This window comes from Eurosta solidaginis, chromosome 5 (assembly GCF_040869045.1).
Source record: "Eurosta solidaginis isolate ZX-2024a chromosome 5, ASM4086904v1, whole genome shotgun sequence".
NCBI classification, from domain to species: Eukaryota; Metazoa; Arthropoda; class Insecta; order Diptera; family Tephritidae; genus Eurosta; species Eurosta solidaginis.
In genome coordinates, this window is record NC_090323.1 from 67,934,976 (window position 1) to 67,955,690 (window position 20,715).

A 20,715-nucleotide genomic window follows, 5' to 3' on the forward strand; every position below is an offset into this window, starting at 1 on the left:
ATCGACTTATGAGTCTTGGTTAGACAGGCGAGTTCAACCCTTTAAAACAATATCTTTTTACTGTGTCTAAGCTTTTTCTTTCCGAAGTATCTTTCATCGATAATATCTCATTTAAAAGCAGATCTCTAATTGGAAAAGGCTGAGAATAAGCGAAAACTAATATTTTGGAGAGCTAGAACGAGTTGCGAGGTATTGCACTGGGCAACGTTTACAATCGCAAATGGCATAGCTGTGTATAAGTGAAATGCTAGGAGAATTCCGTGGATATAGAGTTGGAAATAGTACTGCTGTTAAGTGGTCTAGCAGTACGGTAGTCCAGAGGTAGTTGCATCTTTTGTAGTGTACATATTTTGTTCTTCCCATTTTTCAGTTTTAAATGATTATCATTACCGCCAATAATTTTTATATGCACATGCAATGCCAAATTGTCTGCGCACTGTGTTGAAAAATTAATTCAATAATATTTATTTTATTGATACATAATTTATCACACAATTATCTTGCTTTCAGACAATTCTTCGCAACAACAATCAAACTGATGTACCAACAATAATGTTTTACCTGTAATATGCAACTACACCATACATTATACATTATTTCGAACAAAAGTATGTACATAAGTGCATATACATAATCGCACAGACAGTGGATATATCGCCAAACGAAACAATCGAGACGTCAACAAAATGTCAATTTATGTCAAAATATGGCATGAGCAATGGATTCGCACATCGGTGACGACAGTCAACCTGTGTGACGGCAATAAAGCCAGAAATGGAGACAACAATAATTACGAGATGGTGATTTATTTTATTAGTGGTACCGCCAAATATGTTTGTTTTTGTTGGTAGCGGCAGGATAAAATGAAGCTTTCATTGCGCCTTCAACTTTCATCACTGCATTGTTTTATGCAATGTACTCCGTACCAAAAAACCCTACACAGTATAAGACTCATTTGAATGGTCTGCTCAAAAAATCATGTAAGCGTCAGACCTACACGGTTAAAATTTTGGGCATAAATTTTAAATGATTCATCGGCTTAAACAATTTTCCAAAGTTTTTTACAATTTTCTACTTCGTTTTTATACTCAGCTGAGCAGAGCTCACAGAGTATATTAACTTTGTTCGCATAACGGTTCCCCGTAACGGCATAAACTAATCGAGATAGATATAGACATCTGTTTATCAAAATGATCTGGACGAAAACGAAATTCATTTAGCCATGTCCGTCCGTCCGCCTCTTCGTAAAAACAATAACTTGAGTAAATTTTGAGATATCTTAATGAAATATGGTATGTAAGTTCCTGGACACTTATCTCAGATTACTATTTAAAATGAACGAAATCGGACTATAACCACTCCCACTTTTTCGATATCGAAAATTTCGAAAAACCCCAAAAGTGCGATAATTCATTACCAAAGACGGATAGAGCGAAGAAACTTGGTAGGTAGGTTGACCCCGCAGAATAGAAAATTAGTAAAATTTTTGGACAAAGGGCGTGGCACCGCCCACTTTAGGTAATTTAAAAGTTTTGCAATCTGTAATTTGGCAGTCGTTGAAGATATCATGATGAATTTTTTTATTTTTTTTTAAGTGACATTGTGGCAGCGCGCTGCCCTCAAGTGGCCCAATGAAACCAGGCTAATCCTGTTCACTCGATCGACTTACATATATATCTATATCTTAAAATTTTTTTTTGCCTATTCTTTGATGGGTAGCGGTTTGGCAAGCGTCGAGATCTGAGACTGCTCAGCTACAGAAGAGATATAATCAGCCAAGCGTAATGCTTAAAGGGAACAGAAGCAATCGTTTCATATATTAATTATTAAGAGTGGTGAGAACAGCCTTTTTTATAGAAAAAAGGGAGTCGGAGCTATCAAATTGTGTTTGAGTGAGAGTTATTATCTTGAAATAAACACCGAAAAGGTTCATTTAGTTCAAAATTTGTTCTACATTGTTTCAGCAGGAGAGGTTCGAAGTGTCTCGAAGGCCGAGAGGGAACACAAAAGTTCACTTCATTCGGTAGGAATGGGCTTGAAATTGATCCGTTTAAAAGTTTTGTCATAAATATTACACCAAGCATTTCCCTACGACTAACAAGAGTTGGAAGATTGATAAGCTTTAATCGATTAGTATAAGGTGGAAGATTATATAAAGAGTCCCATTGAAAATTTCTTAAGGCAAATAGTAAAAATTGTTTTTGTATTGATTCGAGACTGTCTGCATAAACTTGATAACGCAGATTCCAAATTACTGAGCCATATTCTAATATTGCCCTAACTAATGTTGTAAAAAGTGCTTTAGTTACGTAAGGGTGGTTAAATTCTTTTGACCACCGTTTAACAAATGCAAAAACACCTTTGCCTTTATTCACTGTAGCATTAATATGAAGATTGAAACTAAGTTTGGAATCCATCATGACTCCCAAGTCAATAAAATTATTTACAGTTTCTAGACTATAGTTGTTAATTGTATATGAAGCTGGTGGCGAAACTCTCCGAGAAAAACACATGAATTTACATTTTTTGAGATTGAGCGGCATATAATTTACATTGCACCAGGTAACCAAGTGATTTAAATCCATTTGAAGCAAGGAATGTTCCTCAACCGAGGCACATGATTTGAAAAGTTTTACACCGTCAGCGTAATCAAGATTTTTGATTATTTTATTGTATTGGATAAATGGTTTATGAACAACAAGAACAGAATCGGACCAAGATGGCTGCCCTGAGGAACACCAGAAGGAACATTGATGACCCCCAGAAAGTGTATTTTTAAAGATTACTTTTTGCGTACGATTACCAAGATACGAAGAAATCCAACACATAAGACGGGATTGAAAACCAAGTTGACTGAGCTTATAAATAAGTAATGGGTGTGATACTTTGTCGAAGGCTTTACGTAAGTCGGTGTAAATTACATCGGTGTGGACGCTTTTTCTAAATCCATTGAAAACGTGGGTGGTAAATTCCAGTAAATTGGTGATGCCTGATTTGCCCTTACAGAATCAGTGTTGCGAATTTGCAATAATGGGGGAAATAGAGAACGTTAGATGGTGGGTAACAATAGCTTCAAATAACTTTGGAATTGCGGATAACTTTCCCCGGTAGTTTTATATTGCAGACCTGCTTCCATTTTTATGGAGCGGGATAAGAAAACATTACTTTCACATTATTGGGAAAGACCCATATATTAAAGATAAATTAAATAAATCTGTTAGCGGCTGATAGATGTATGCAGCACATTTTTTAAGAAAGTATGTCGGGATCCTATCAGGGTCGTATGTATATGATACTTTTGAAGTTTTTAAATAAGATAATACATCTTCTGAAGATATAAATGGCGCACTGATTGAATTACATGTACCAAGATGGTATGGGTATTCATTAGGCGAAACGTTGGTCTCCATAGAGAAATTTGATTTGAAAAATTTCGCAAAGAAGTCGGCAATTTCTTGACTATCGCTGGAAATATTATCTTTGAATTTCATGGATGATGGAAACCTTTTAACCCTGCGTTTATTGTCTACGAATCCATAACATGCTTTCGGATTGCAAATTATATTTTTTTCATTTTGCAAAGATAAGCTTTGTAACACTTTTTGTTCAATTGAAAATACTTATGGCGTAGGATTGAGTGCTGTAAGTAATGGTTATGTAAACCATTCTTCTTAAACAACTTGAAAGACCGAGACTTTTTATTTTTTAAAATTGTCAGCCCTTTAGTGAACCATACTTGGCTTGTATCGGAATGTACACAAATCCGCTTAAGTAAGTATTTTTCCAAAAGACAGTAAATGGTGTTGTAAAAGTGAGAAACATTTTGCTCCAAGTCAGCATTAAATTTTGGCCACACTATTCGAGATAGATCACGATTTAATTTTTTGAAATTGGCCTTCGCAAAGTCAAAGCGATAACTGGAGTTGAATCGTTTATTATCGCGGTTACAAGCATTACTTAACACTTCGTAAACTATTTTGAGGGAAGGTTGATAAACATCTTCAGGTTCAATAATGAGCTCGCATCGCCTAATGGAATATTAAAGAGCCATCATCCACAAAGGCTAAATCTAATACTTTTCCGAATTTATTCGATTAGATGTTGATTTGTTGAAGGCAAAGTTCGGCCATTCCGTCTAGAAACTCATTGTTGGAAGACTTTTACGAAACTGGTACGATATTACAGTCAGAGATGCACCATGAAATGTGCGGAATATTGAAGTCACCCAAGACAATAATGGAATCGGAAGGCTTTATCATCGAATTTATAGTTTTTAACAAGGAAATGTGATGCATATAAACGGGGAGTTCAGAAGATGGCGGGATATAACAGATGGCTAAATAAATGTGGATTTTTGCTAGCTGGGTGCATATGCATAAGAACTCGATTGTATCGATGGCGGGTACGCTAATCTCTTCAGATGGTATTGAAGAGTGTACAGCAAGCAGAACTCCACCTCCGATTATATTCAGGCGGTCATTTCTATATATTTGATAGTCATTGCAGAGGATCTCTAAATTAAATACATGAGGTTTCAGCCAAGTTTCAGTAAAAGCAATTATATCATAGCATAAGTTAAATTTTTTTAAAAACAGTTAAGTTATTTTGGTGTTTAAGCATCTAACATTTTGATAAAATATATCTAAAGCAGGCTTTACGTTCAGTTTTTTGACTCAGTGCTATAAGAGGGAACTTTGCTAAGTGTGGAACACTCTTATTCCGCCTATATTCAAATTCCAGCACAAATGCGCCAGGGGGCCAAAAATCGTTACTCAAGATAGTATCAAAATGTTCAATAGGTACATCTAATCTAAAGGAAGATACATTTCTTTCATAGCTAAAATTAAATTTCCGAATTGTTACTTGGTCGCTTTTTTTTTTTGAGCTGATATAGGACTTCAGATCCTCTTCAGTAGTCTCCCTCTCGAACCTTGGGTCAAAAATGGATTTTTTAGGAGGGATTACAACCAGCTTCCTAGTTTCAGGCTCAGTCGCCTGAGAACGGTTTACAGGCTCAATATTTTTTTTAGCTGCTGGTTTTGTTGGAGGTGCGTTTGATGTTGAAGGCTCTACTCTAAGTGGATTTGGGGATGCTAAGTTTATTAATTCTAAGGTACTAGGTACGGTAACGATTGGGTTTGGGATGCTTTGAACGGGGTCGAGGGTCAGTACGCCAGCCGAGACATGAGTCCGTTTTCGTTTATTATCGCGGCTGTCACTATTAGCATTAGGAGGTAAATCACTAATAAAAAAGTTAAAAGTTTTAAACAAGTTTTCATAATACTTGAATTTATCCCCCAATGCAGAAAGTTCTTTACCGATTTCGGAGCATGCGTTTCTAGTATGTTTGAAAAGCTTAAAAAGATCCACTTCCGTGGATCTGCATTTCAAGCACGACCAACGCACGCCCTTGTTATCGTTGATCGCGTCACATACCCTTGCCGTAAAACTAGCGCACTTCATGTGAGCAAGCTCATCACAAGGCCAGCACGATACGATCAGTATCACCCTTCACTTGGCAGTTCACAAAATTGCAACACAGTATAAGGCAAAGTTTATTAGTTCATGTAGTTAAAAAGTAAGAAATGGTTAATCAGAAGGAGGCAATACAATAGATTGGAGATCACAGTTTGAAAATCACTCTATGAGCAGTTTAAGATCACTATTAAATGACGCTTCACAACACACAATGTGAACAGCTGTGACAGTGAGAAGAAAATGAAACAAATGTGGACGAGCAAAAAAATAAGTAAATGCCAATCAAATGCAACAACAAATATGCAAAGTGACTCGGCAAATATGTATGTACATAATACACTTTATCAATTAATTTTTTTAAGATAAAATGTATTTTAGTAAAGAAAAGCAGAACTTTAAGTTGTTGAATGTAGTACACAATGTGTTTACACTTATTTTAATTACAATAATTATTTAAACAAACAAATTTATTGATTGTAGACAAAATAAGGCACAGTAAAAAGCAAACCAAAACTTCACAGCTTCACGTTTGCACGATTTGGCAGGAACGTTACTCCTACATGTGTTCTAAATAAAAATTAGCAACATCGGATGACGAACAATCCCACTTAAAAAAAAAATTTTAAAAGTAAAATTTTAACAAAGAAAATGAATATCTTTACAGTATTTAAGTAAATTATGTCAACATTCAACTCCAGTAATGATATGGTGCAACAAAATACAAAAATAAAAGAAAATTTCAAAATGCCATAAGACGAACAAAAATTTACCAATCCTTGCAAAATTCGGTAAGGGCCTAACCTCTATGACGATAACTGTTTTCTGTGAAAATGGGCAAAATCGGTCGAAGCCACACCCAGTTCTTATACACAGTCGACCGTCTGTCTTTCCGCTCGGCCGTTAACACGATAACTTGAGCAAATATCGATATATCTTTACTAAACTTAGTTCAAGTATTTATCTGAACTCACTTTATCTTGGTATTAAAAATGGGCGAGATCAGACTATGACCATGCTCACTTTTTCGATATCGAAAATTACGAAAAATGAAAAAATGCCATAATTCTATACCAAATACAAAAATGGGATGAAACATGGTGATTGGATTGGTTTTTTGACGTAAAATATAACTTTAGAAAAAACAGCCATATTAAGTAGAAAAAATGACAAAGTTCTGCTGGGCGGAATCATAGCTGGAATGCTGTTCGTGGTATTACATATATAAATAAATTAGCGGCTCCCGACAGATTATGTTCTGGGTCACGCTGGTCCACATTTTGATCGATATCTCGAAAACGTTTTCATATATACAACTAAAGGCCACTTCCTTTTAAAACCCTCATTAGTACCTTTAATTTGATACCCATATCGTACAAACACATTCTAGAGTCCCCCTGCTCCACCTTTATGGCGATATCTCGAAAAGGCGTCCACCTATAGAACTAAGGCCCACTCCCTTTTAAAATACTCTTTAATACCTTTCATTTGATACCCATGCCGTACAAACACATTCCAGGGTTACCCTAGGTTCATTTTCCTACATGGTGATTTTCCCTTATTTGACAAAGGATGGAGGAAAATCGTTCCAAAAAACGTCACCTTTGGTCTATAATTTCGGACTCTTATAGGACTCATAATTAAGAGCGCTTCGAAAATAATTCAGGGATGATTTAAAAAAAAAATGATAAAGAAATGCGATCAAATTTAACCAAATTTTCATATTTAAAAAAAATATTCAAATAAAACGAATAGATAGCTGAATAAAGATAGCAAAGGCAAGTTGCTCCACTTTTTAGTATTGCCATTTGTATGTATCCATGAAAAAGAAAATTTTGTCTCCAAAGCTCTCAGCTGAGTATGTAATATTCGGTTACACCCGAACTTAGCCTTCTTTACTTGTTTTAATTTTATTTTATTTAATTTTGTTTTATTGTATTTTATTTTACTATATTTTGTTTTATTTAATATTCTATTTCATTATTTTTTCATAATTAATTTTTTTAATTTATTTATTTAATTTTCTTTTATTTTATTTGACCTAATTTTTATTTATTTATTATGTTAACTAACAAAGTAGTATACAATATTGTCGCAACCAACAAAACGAATGAAACTCTAATTTTAATATTCTCGTTTGTTTTTGTGAACAATTTGAATATCAGCAAAGAGAATTACACATTTACTCATATTTGGTGTCTCTCTCGGTATACTTGCAATAAAACAACTATGTATGTACACATTATTCGTACATTGCTCATATCTGAGTTCGGGCTACTTCATTTAGTTAAGAAAGATACTTGGTTGTAATTCAGGGCTATTCATTTCATAGCACAATTGTGCCCTCTCAATTCACACGCATATGATTCGCTCTGTCGTCGTTAATTGAGTTAGTCGTCGCTTGGCACCACTGATGACCTGATACGAAACTTTCATTCTCTCTCAATTCGTTTCCAGGAATGGGGCTTGAAATCAGATGGCTATAGAGATGCCTAAAATACACAAAAAAAAAATTCTCCAAGAAATCCGTTCGGTTTCATTATTTTCAAATAAATCAGCAAATAAGCTTACAAAAACTTATTAAAATTTATAAAAAAGGTTAAGTTTTGTAGAAATGTTTTGTGGTAGATAAGTGAAAAAATATGAAATAATATATCTCAATTGCGTTGCTTTGCTTTGTTGCTCTGGCACCGCCATAAGATAACAATAAGCGGCTGGCCCCTTTTTTCACTTTGATGCGACCAAAACGTTTATGTACATACATATGTATATCCACATACAATAAAAAACGCAAAAAATGTATAAGAAATTACGAAATTATATCACTTGGTGAAGTATCTGCGTTGTCGTCCGCAAAAGGCTATTAATTAGACATGTTGCGTTAATCTATACGTATACCTACAATTTATCTCAGCTGTCAAAAATGGAATGTCGCAACGCTCCACAAAAACATGGCCTTTATGCATCCATTTACATCAATGCGAAGACTACGAAGCTGACTTTTATATCAATCGAAAGTTGCTACCAAAACCCGTTTCGTGTGCAGCCCTTCGATGAAAGGTATTTTCATTGATAAATTTTCCACAGGTGAAAAAGAGTTATTTTTTTCTTCGGATTTGTAATGCCCAAATTAGATTTTGAGTATGATGGTATCTATGGCCAATATTATAAAAAATGCACATTTTCAAGCGCTCTCAGAGAGCGAGAAGTTTCATATCAGGTCATCAGTGCTTGGCACTTGGCGTAGCAACATCGGTGATGGGTATTGGCTGATTAGTATCAAAATATGTACGAAAAATTATGCGCAACACATATGCTTGTTCTTAACTCGTTGCTTGCTAGTAAGCGACTAATGAAAAATCAATTCACCCGCACGATCATCGCGACGATTGCACTCTCACTAATACAGGTGCACTTTCAGATTTGAATAGCCCAGTTGTAATTATTTGGCTTTGGTCTGGAAGAATATCAGCCCAATTCTAAATATTCCAAATAACAATATCCATGAAGTGCTCCACGCTCAACGATTTTTTTCAAGATTCGTAATTACGTTGAAACAAATAATGAAGTTATAAACTTTTTAAAGATAATAGTGTAACGAATTTACTTGCAAATCCTCTTATTTGCCCTTCTGCTAATTTCGAATCACTAAATTGTTGAATATATAAATATTGAATATTGGAAAAATGGCATTTATTAAAGTACTTCACAATAACACTTATACTTTGCAACTAGCTTGCTTAACAACCAAACTCATTGATAGCTCAAATGAAACTCACTCCTCGCCTCTACTGTCGCACCTTTTATACTTTTTGATTTCTCATTGCATACTTCCAGGCTTTTCCATTCCAGAACTTACTAGTTAGTTTCAGCTACAAATTCGCCAGCCACAACAACGTTTATAGCTTCTAATTTGAGTAATACTTGCACAAATTATTGCCCTCTCTTGTGAGCAATTCTGATAAGATATATGCATGTGTTTGTGCATTGCTTCTCCGCTGCTCGTATACGTGCATGGTACATATGTGTAGACGAAATTATTGTTTCGTTTATATAGATACATAATGATTGATGTATGGATGTGCATGATATCACTGTTTAGCATCGGCTTAGAGATAGCAGCACCCCTTAGTTTTGCTAATATTCGTAGCAATAGTAAAAAAAATTATACAAAAACTCTAAAGAATTGACGAATTTTGACGGATCTTTAGGTAAGTATTTGAAAACCACCTAATTTTTTAAGTCTACAGTTTACAAAGTCTATACAGCCACGTCCCATACGAAAAGTAGAAATAGCTCACAACGTTTAAGTAATTTCCATAGTATAAAGTATATCAAAAGTTGCTCATATATGATACACGAGCGGATCGGACACGACACAAAATTGATAACATGAATCATATATGATACATGGGACAGGGAACCTGATAGTAATGTAAATTGAAAACAATTTTTATATGATTAAGGGTAAGTTGTGGAGTATTCATACTACCTCCCTAAAAGATAATTGCAAAGATATTATAAATTGAAGTTATATGTCATCATGTATGGGGCTCCTCAAATATCGTCCAAAACACTGATAGAAATTCTATCTAATATTTTATGATCATCAAAAATTTAACAATATCATGTTTATGTTTCATTAAAATAAATATTAACAGAAAATGACAAATTTATCGTAGCGTAAAGTATCGAAAATGTTAAACCTACGTAACCTTGAAAGAAATTGTAATAAATGCCTTGACCTTCAACTTATCCAATTTTGTTATTTCCTGTTTTTGTTTCTAATCTGTTTTGTTATTGTTCGTCAGTTGCTGGCACACGCTGGCAAAACTGTTGGCTAGTTAATCATAAAACAAAAAATTCAAATAACATTAGATTTGATATTGGACACGAAATAGTCTACGTCTATTTGAGTAACTACAAAATTAAAACAAGAAATAATTTTCTTGTATGTGTATTTGTATGTATATTCGTAGGTATATTTTTCCTAAATGATGTTGTGCTTAAATAGCACTTAAGTTCTTGCAACGACTATCTGAACAACATTGCCGACTTGTAGTTATGATTTATGACATTTGTGTCACAATCATACATATTGTTAACATCATACTGGTACCGGTAATATATTACCAACTTTTCCTTCCCCCTCTTCTACATGTTCACCCTTGCAGCCAATCTTATACGCGTTTATGTAGCAACTAACTCTTGTCGCGCGTTGTCATTTGGCAAATAACTTTTTGCAACATTTGACGCAATTTATTGTTAATTCTTCATAATTTTCGCAAAATAAGTGGATGAAGAAAGATGAATAGACACCAGTTACAAGGAAAAAAAAATCAAATCTGCTCAAAAAGTCATACTAACAATTTATACTGTAGCTTACGGCGGCTTACCACGTCTAAGGAGGTGGTAAGTGTGGAGAATTGCGTTCAAGCTTTGCCGCTGATGCTAGCAACGGGGTGCTACTTTGGGCGGCTCGTTCGTCGTACACACATTGGTCATCGGTCCATCAAAATGTCCGCTCATCATTTCAAGTTGGTGCTAATCCTCGCAGCCGACGGCGCACAGTGTGCGAGTGCGAATAAAAAAATGTTTGGCCCATTCTTTTAGGAAAATTCAGAAGAAAATAATATGAAAATGTTGAAGAACACCATCGGCTCAGTCACGGTTGAGTTTCTTTTCAATACAGACCTATTCGAGATGCAATTCCTTGATTCTCTGACTAATATATCTACTTATATTTCCATTTAAGCAGCTGCTAATACATACATATGTCTAACTAATTAAAATATTTCAATTAATTGTTAACCGTGCACCATTCTAACGGAATATTATTTTAATTGTATTCCGATTTCGATATTTTTATACCTAGCGGCATTTTTATACCCCAGTGAACACAAGTGAATAATAATCTGGCTTGAATAACGGTTGTAGGTAATGGCATAAAAGAATCGAAATAGATATAGACTTCCTTATATCTAAATTATTAGCATCGAAATGGATTTAAACCATATCCGGCTGTCCGTTAACACGATAACTTGATTAAAAATTGATACACCTTTGCGAAATTTGTTATTGAAAAACTTTCTCTACATCAAAAGTTCCGAAAAATTAAAAAAAACGTGATATTTCAATACCAAAGACTGATTAAGTGATGGAACCTGATATGCAGACTGCTTTATAAAAAACTGGAATTCAGCAAAGTTTTAGAAATGGGCGTACATTCAGTAGAAGTAAATTTAAACGTTTTGCAAGCCGTGAATCACTTTGCAGTATATACTATGGAAAATTCATTAACGACCACGTAGCAACCAATTTTAACGGGATTTTATAAGAAAACCTTCAAAAACGTGCCAAATAAGCAAAAAAAGTTTGTCATAAATCCTTTATAACGGCGATGAATATATAGACCAAGGAAACCAAGTTTTTACTAAAGACGGTATTGGCATTTGTATATATAAGTAATATTTTTCAGCTTTCATATTATTTAATGCTCGTAGCATTTCTCTTTAAATATATCCCGAGATCACACAGCTGGGTATATAGCAATCGATTTCGCTTGAACCTAGATTTCCCTACTTGTTTTTGTTTTTATACTCAGTTGAGCAGAGCTCACAGAGTATATTAACTTTGATTGGATAACGGTTGGCTGTACAAGTATAAAGGAATCGAAATAGATAGAGACTTTCATATATCAAAATCATCAGGATCGAAAAAAAATTTGATTGAGCCATGTCCGTCTGTCCGTTAACACGATAACTTGAGTAAATTTTGAGGTATCTTGATGAAATTTGGTATGTAGGTTTCTGGGAACTCATCTCAGATCGCTATTTAAAATGAACGATATCGGAATATAACCACGTCCACTTTTTCGATATCGAAAATTTCGAAAAACCGAAAAATGTGATAATTCATTGCAAAAGGCGGATAAAGCAATGAAACTTTGTAGGTGGGTTGACCTTATGATGCAGAATAGAAAATTAGTAAAATTTTGGACAATGGGCGTGTCATTGCCCACTTTTAAAAGAAGGTAATTTAAATGTTTTGCAAGCTGTAATTTGGCAGTCATTGAAGATATCATGATGAAATTGGCAGGAACGTTACTACTATTACTATATATGTGCTAAATAAAAATTAGAAAAATCGGATGAAGAACACACCCACTTTTAAAAAAATTTAAATTATGTCAACATTCAACTCCAGTAACGATATGGTGCAACAAAATACAAAAATAGAAGAAAATTTCGAAATGGACGTGGCTCTGGCCTTTTTCATTTAATTTTTATAGAATAGTTTTAATGCCATAAGTCGAACAAAAATTTACCAATCGTTCTGAAATTTGGTAGAGCCATAGACTCCATGACGGTAACTGTTTTCTGTGAAAATGGGCGAAATCGGTTGAAGCCACGCCCAGTTTTCATTCACAGTCGACCGTCTGTCATTCCGCTCGGCCGTTAACATAATAACTTGAGCAAAAACCGATATATCTTTACTAAACTCAGTTCGCGTACTTATCTGAACTCACTTTATCTTGGTACAAAAAATGGCCGAAATCCGACTAAAACCGCGCCCACTTTTTCGAAATCGAAAGTTACGAAAAATGAAAAAAATGCCCTTAATTCTATACCAAATATGAAAAAAGGGATGAAACATGGTAATTTGATTGGTTTATTGACGCAAAAAATAACTTTAGAAAAACTATGTAAAATGGGTGTGGCACTATATTAAGTAGAAAAAAATGAAAAAGTTCTGCAGGGCGCAATCCAAAGCCCTTGGAATCTTGGCAGGAATACTGTTCGTGGTATAACATATATAAATCAATTAGCGGTACCCGACAGATGATGTTCTGGGTCACCCTGGTCCACATTTTGGTCGATATCTCGAAAACGCCTTCACATATACAACTAAGGGCCACTTCCTTTTAAAACCCTCATTAATACCTTTAATTTGATACCCATATCGTACAAACACATTATAGAGTCACCGCTGGTCCACCTATATGGCGATATCTTGAAAAAGCGTCCACATATAGAACTAAGGTCCACTCCCTTTTAACCTTCATGTGCCCGGTAGTCTACATTTGTAGCAATTTGGGAAAAAAGTCAAATAAACCAAAAAGTTCCGAAACAAAAATGCCCGAGGTTTTCATTAGCTTTCTAATTATCAATTCTAAGTCGATTAAGAGCATAGTATCACTCGAACTATTATTTGCCTGACCCCCAGACCCTACTTGAAAAAAACATCATCTTGCAGCCGGTAGTCTACATTTGTAGTCACCATATAAATGTATGCAATAATTATTATATTGTTGACTTCAGCTTGTTGCAATATGATTTTTTGCAACTGTCACTACGCTTGCCTTACACCGAAGTACGTTGGTTTACTCAGCACATACCCTCTATGCCTGCCAAGTTTAGGATAAAGGTTTGGTTTGCGTGCGATGCTAAATCGTTCTATCCACTCAAGAGTGAGATATATACTGGAAATAACTGAAATACTAGTCGAGCAACCAACGTAGAAAGTGTTGGGAGAACACTGGAAGGACTATAATTTGTGAAAATTTTTTCACACCGCTAAACTTGGGAAGTATTTTATGTCCAAAGGTCTTGCTCTTCATGATACTGTTCGCCAAAAAAAGACTTTTGTACCAAATGAAATGAAGACTTACCGCTATCCAGCAGAAGCGTCTACCATTTTCGGGTTTCTCGACGGAAAGTTTTCTTTGGTATCTTACGTCCCAAAAAGAGGCAGAGCAGTAATAATACTTGCCAGTACACCTTTTACAGATTCAATTGTAGTTGAAAAGAAAAAAGCCACAATATATCCTTGATTACAATGCAAACAAATGAGGCGTCGACGCAATGGACAAAATGCTTTCTGCATATTCAACGAAACGCAAAACTTTGCGTTGGCCCTTTGCCATGTTTTATAACATGATAGATATAAGTGCACTTGCATCATTCATCATGTACTCGGAAAATAACCCATATGACCGTAGTATAGACGCGCGAAGAAAGTTCTTGCGGATCTTGGCCAAGCAGCTTTTTATGCCAGCAATTGAACAACGCTCTAAAGTTCCGCGGGCGGTGGGTACATCCAAACACATAAACCTATCGAAATGGCACTAGATGGATCCCTTGCTGCCAATTCTAAAGGTGATTTATCTACTTTACTTAAATTGCCACCGATAAACAACCAGCATATCCTGTACGTTGTCAACACTCTGAAATGGGAAATCGTAAAAGTACACGCAAAACCTGTAGTTGGTGTAAAAAAGAAGTGTGCGAGGCTCATGCCGAAACATATACTTTGGGAAAATGCTGTTCAGTTCCTGAAAACTAATACATTTTTTTACTTAAAATTATTACTTGAATTCAATATTTTTAAATAAAAACGTTAGTACACACGTAAGTTTCAAATAATCACCATACAAGTCTTTTTTTCTAAACATTATCGTGGTTTTATATGCAGTTATATCTTGCTAAAAATGTAGACTTCCGACCGTGTACGTAAGTTTTATATCCCGGGCATATGAAGGTTAAAATACTCATTAACGCCATTCATTTCATACCCATATCGTACAAACACATTCTAGAGTCACTCCTGGTCCACCTTTAGAAATATGGCCGACTCCCTTTTAAAATACTCTTTAATACCTTCCATTTGATACCCATGTCATACAAACACATTCCATGGTTACCCTAGGTTCATTTTCCTACATGGTGATTTTCCCTTATTTTGTCTCCAAAGCTCTCAGCTGAGTATGTAATATTCGGTTACGCCCGAACTTAGCCTTCCTTACTTGTTGTTATTGATATTAGCACACTTCGATTCCTATATAATTTATACTGAAAACCAGAATGAGTATAATTCGAATTGAAGCGAATCGTATTGTGATCTGCTATTGCAAATTCTGACTTATTTGTTGGTGTTTCCAAAGTATAAATATTTAAAAAAAACATAAGTGCTACATTAATAATATTGTAACGAATTTAGCGAAATTCCTCTTATTTGCAACCTTCTACTAACGTTCGTATCGCTAAATTGTTGAATAAATAACTCCAATATTCAATAATGCAAAATGGTCTTTATTGAAGTACTTCACAATAACACTTATACTTTGTAACTAATAGCGTGCTTAAATCAAACTGATTACTGATTAATCAGCTTTAACTCCTTTTATACTCTGTGATATCTCGTTCGCATACTTCTAGGCGTTTCTTCTTCTAGAATTTACTACTTGTTTACCAGCTATAAATTTATCAGCTATAACTACAGATGCACGGTTATTGCTTCTCAAATAGCCGTATGCGCGTGTATATGTGAGTGATACTTCCACCGATGGTTGCCTACTTTTGGGAGTATCTCAGATATATGCATGTGTTTGTGCGTTTCTCTCCGCTGCTTGTATGAACATAATGATTGATTTGTTTATGTGCATACACGTCATTGCTTAGTATCGGCTTAGAGATGATAGTATCCCTTAGTGTTGCTGATATTCGTCACAATATTTTCTATGCAAAGTGCTTCAATGTGGCATATGAAAACATCCTTACAGCTTTGCAGCAGATTTGAAATTTTTTAAATCACAATAACTATTATCATAGAATAAGTTAGTAAGTATCAACAAATAAAATTACTTATAATCCGCAACGCCAACCGGATCACGTGATTCCCCAGTTATAGCCTACATACATATAGAACAGGTTTTGGGCAACACAATTGACAAATTGGAACGTTAACGAAAATTGCTTGCGAAGTACATCAATGATTTATTCGCGTTAGTCAACGAAAATTAAATACCTTTTACTACCGGGAGAGGGTTTCAAAGCCTATCCTCCGGAAGAGGGACTCGAACTCGCACTCCTGCGGTTAGCCAAAGCCATGTGTTGTTGTAGTGCAACTTCTCCCAATTGCCTTCTTCGCATATATTTATTCTTCGTATGTTTACTAGTACCAAAGCTACGCTTGTTGTTGGCATGATCATATGAGCAGAATTGCGAGTTTTAGTCTCATTCAAGAAAAGACTTTGAATAAATTTACAACCGATAGATTCAACTGAAGCAGCTGTCGCTTTGTCCATCCTGATGTCGCGTTGTTTATATTTTTTCCAAATTCTTAAATAAAATAATGAAAATATGCCTAACGCACTGACAAATTTTGACATAAATATTAAGATTGCACAAGAACTAGAATAGGAAGGAAAATTGTCTTATTTGGATTTCCTAGTAAACAAACGTTAAAATAAATTAAAGTTGAAGTGGCATAAGAAGCCAACATCATCAGGACGAATTATAGACTGTAGTTGCAACCTCCATAATCAACGATTATAAATACAGCGATGGGATCTATACAACGGATGTTGTAAATTTCAGATAAAATATACCGCAACAAAAAAACCAAGCTCGAGCTTGTATAACAACAATAAGTTAAACAGGCCTCTCCAACCTTCAAGAAAGCGGGTCTGCACTGGATTTTTCTGCGATGTTATCAGGAAATGCTCTCCATAATTTTGGCTAACAATATGCAAAACTAAATTTTTGAGCAACCAATAGGTTTTCTAGATATTCCAAATTTTGGAATGCAGACCCTTACACTAGTTTAAGGAAGAAGAAGCTAACTACTTTTGGGCGAACTTTGTATAGAGACGTTCTACTGTGCAACGTCTGCAAGCTAAACAATTTATATTCGTAAGTCGTACGCCTTGTTAAATGGACGGACGAATGATTGGCTAAACGTTGTATTGAAGAATTGTGACTTAGGAACAGCCATACATACATACGTACATGCAATTTTTTGTATAATATTGATGCTTGTTGCCAATGTCACTGCTGTCATGGATGTTCATATTTCCGATATAATGTGTTTGGGTATTAGATTTTGTATTTTTTGTTACAACTATGCAAGTACATTTGCTTTACTGCATCCATTCCCCTCTGTGGTCTCATTCAACCACCGAGTCTTTCATCTTAAATATTAAATGAGCAGCATCATATATTTATTTGCTGTGGTGCGGCTTATGTTGCCGCCTATGTCATATCAATGTCTTAACTCGAAGTGAATCTAGCCACGTATTCTTCATTTCAATCGTTGTCCATATCCATTGAACTGTGCTGCCAACCATCTTTGTATACATTTATGCTTAGTTATTCATACCTTACCGCACTTTTCTTGACTTCCCTCATATTCACGCCCTACTTTGATAATGTAGCCATGGACATTCCTAACTATATACACATATCTAGTTGTCTTGTCAAAATCTTTAAATTGTAGTTAGAGTGATTATTGACTGCGTGGAAAGTGGTGTTATGGTGGTGGGGAGAGCGTTGAACTGAATAGTGTTCGAAACACGTTATATGTTACCTAGATATGTAGCTATACCGTGTTCTGGTATGTAGTGGGGTATATGTAAGTATATTGTGACGAATATTAGCAACACTAAGGGATACTATCATCTCTAAGCCGATGCTAAGCAATCACTGGTATGTACATAAACAAATCAATCAATATGTCTACACATATGTACGTACAAGTAGCGGAGAGAAACGCACAAACACATGCATATATCTGAGATACTCACAAAAGTATGCAATCATCGGTGCAAGTATCACTCAAATACACACACGCATATGGCTATGCGAGAAGCTATAATCGTGCATCTATAGTTTATAGCTGGTAAACAAGTTGTAAATTCTGGAAGAAGAAACGCCTAGAAGTATGCGAACGAGACATCAGATAGTATAAAAGGAGTTAAAGCTGAGTAATTTGTTCAGTTTGATTTAAGCACGCTATGAGTTGCGAAGTATAAGTGTTATTGTGAAGTACTTTAATAAAGACCATTTAGCATTATTGAATATTGGAGTTATTTATTCAACAGTTTAGCGATATGAACGTTAGTAGAAGGTGTGAAAGAAGTGGAGTTTCCCTAAATTCGTTAAAATATATATAATTCGGTTTAGAATTCAGCCGTGCACAACGCCAGCAAAGCTTCGACTGCACAGGCGCCTTTTTTTGTAGTAGTATATGTTTACATGGAGATGTTTGAGCACAGAATTCCCACATGAGATGTTTACTGCTTTGGGCAAAAGCTCAAACTCGTTGAATGCTTGCTTTACTGAATGCATGGCGGAACCATATTTTTTTATTGTAAATCGATGAACTAATGTCAACATCGTATTGCTCGGGAAGTTTATGTGCCAAATCAAATTAAAAATGTTCCAATCAGCTGATTTCCGGCCGTTACCTGTTCTTGTTTCTGCCAAAACCGTATCTCTGTCGCTCCGCCTACAGGATATGTAGGTAAATGCCGAATAGTTTTCGGATGCTCGTCGAAGCTCTAGAGTGCACCACTGTTCTTGTTACATCTTAAAATAAAAAGAGATTTATATGGGTACCATTAGCAGAACATATATCCTAATTCTTTAGAATATTAAACTCTCGTGTCACTGTATTTGTGCTTGAACTCCTTAGAAATGGCTCTACCGATCGCTATGAAATTATGTGAGCATTTGAGTATGTCTGACAATCGGCCAGCATATGTTTTTCATACCCGTAAATGATAAGTATGGTCGACCAAAACAAGGACTACGACTGGGACTGGGACAGGGACTGGGAGTCGGAGTGGGATTGGGACTGGGACTGGGGCTAGGACTGGGACTGGAACTGGGACTGGAAATGGGACTGGGACTGGAACTAGGAATATAACTGCAAAATGCCATATACAGAGAGTTATATTGAGGTTTCAACAACATGAGCCCCCCTAGATTTCAAATGCCTACACGTAGCCGGCTAGCTCAGCTTTTATGAATATGCTATATTTGGAATCTCTGCAATTTTTCACTTCTCACAAAGCTTGCTCCGTTTACTTGTTAATTTAACTAAAAAAGTACATGACTTGCCTAGGTTAGGTTGAGTTGAACTGGCTGGTTAATAAGGATCTTACATTGACTGAATATGTCCATGGTGTAACAAGAATTTGTTTGACTATCGAACAGAAATACCCCTAATAGGTGCGAGGATTTACTTATGACTTGCTAGTTCCTCAAAACCCAAACTTTGACGGATCTAATCTTAGTAGTGTCAAATTATTTGATGCAAATAATGCGTTTACCGAGTTTTACCTCATCGGACCACAATACGTCCGACATGGAAATATGCAGATTATTTTTTTTCAGTATAATTTCTATGTGCTTAAATTATTGGACGGTGTACGAAAAATGTACCGCAATAAAGTTTAGTCTTCAATAAGTTTTCATTGGAGAAATAACATTTTTAATTTGACAACTCTTTGATTTTTTATTAGCTTGCCCAATACGTTGCCTATAAACTTATTTACTCAAAACCTCAAATTTCCGGATTCTTTCCTTCTGCCCGTAAGCTGTACATTCTATACTCAGAAGATGTTGTTTATTTCTGATTGAGCACTTTTGAATTGGTCTTGGTTCTAAATTGTTGGTATCTTCTAAAGTGTAGTGAGGTGCAGCTATCAATTGTCGTTGACAAAATTAAATTTCTGCAATTTGTTTGTTATCTAACTTTACTCAACTGTCAAACAATTACCCATCAGTCAGTTTGGATATTCAACTAAGTATTTGATAGCTCAGGATTGAATGGCTAACACCATAGTTGCTAATTAGAACGCCATCCATCCAAACTTTGATGGATCGAAATTGTGTAGCGATTTAATATGAACAGAAGTTTCTGGTAAAGCAATTAATTCTTAATAAAAAAAGTTATGTAACAATTTAGAATTTTAGAAGCCTTTTATGGCAGAAATATCCTACGAGTGTTTGCCAAATAACTTATAATTGAAAAAGTTTTTTCTAAATTATCGATGTTACTTTGGCCGGGAGTTGAACCCAATATCTTCGGTGTGGTAAGCGTAGCACGTTACCACCACACCAGGCTTTCTTAGCTCGAGTTAATTACTTTCAGTGCGTTTACACTGAATATTAACGGAAGTGGGCGTGTACATCAATTGTAATAGACCGCATAGACAAACTCCGACTCGTGCGTACTGAGTTGGCCAAGAACATACAAAACGCTTTTGAGAAATCAGCTCAACGCTACAACCTCCGAAGCAGAGTAAAACCATTCAGTGTAGGTGAAAATGTATATCGGCGCAATTTCGGTCTGAGCGACAAAGCGTATAAGTTTAACGCCAAGCTAGCACCCGTTTTTGTAAAAGCTACAGTTCTCGCTACAAAAGGAAACTCCAGGTATCAATTGCAAGACATA

General features: G+C 35.4%; 1 protein-coding gene across 1 annotated transcript in view; it reads right to left on the reverse strand.

Annotated features, from left to right (window-relative positions):
- Positions 1-247: 247 nt before the first annotated feature.
- The window catches only part of LOC137254171 (piggyBac transposable element-derived protein 4-like), a 52,724-nt gene continuing 32,256 nt past the window's right edge, over positions 248-20,715 (reverse strand). The window contains exon 3 of the mRNA XM_067791903.1: positions 248-436. Coding sequence (XP_067648004.1) covers positions 248-436 — 189 coding nt within the window. The remainder of the gene's footprint in view (positions 437-20,715) is intronic.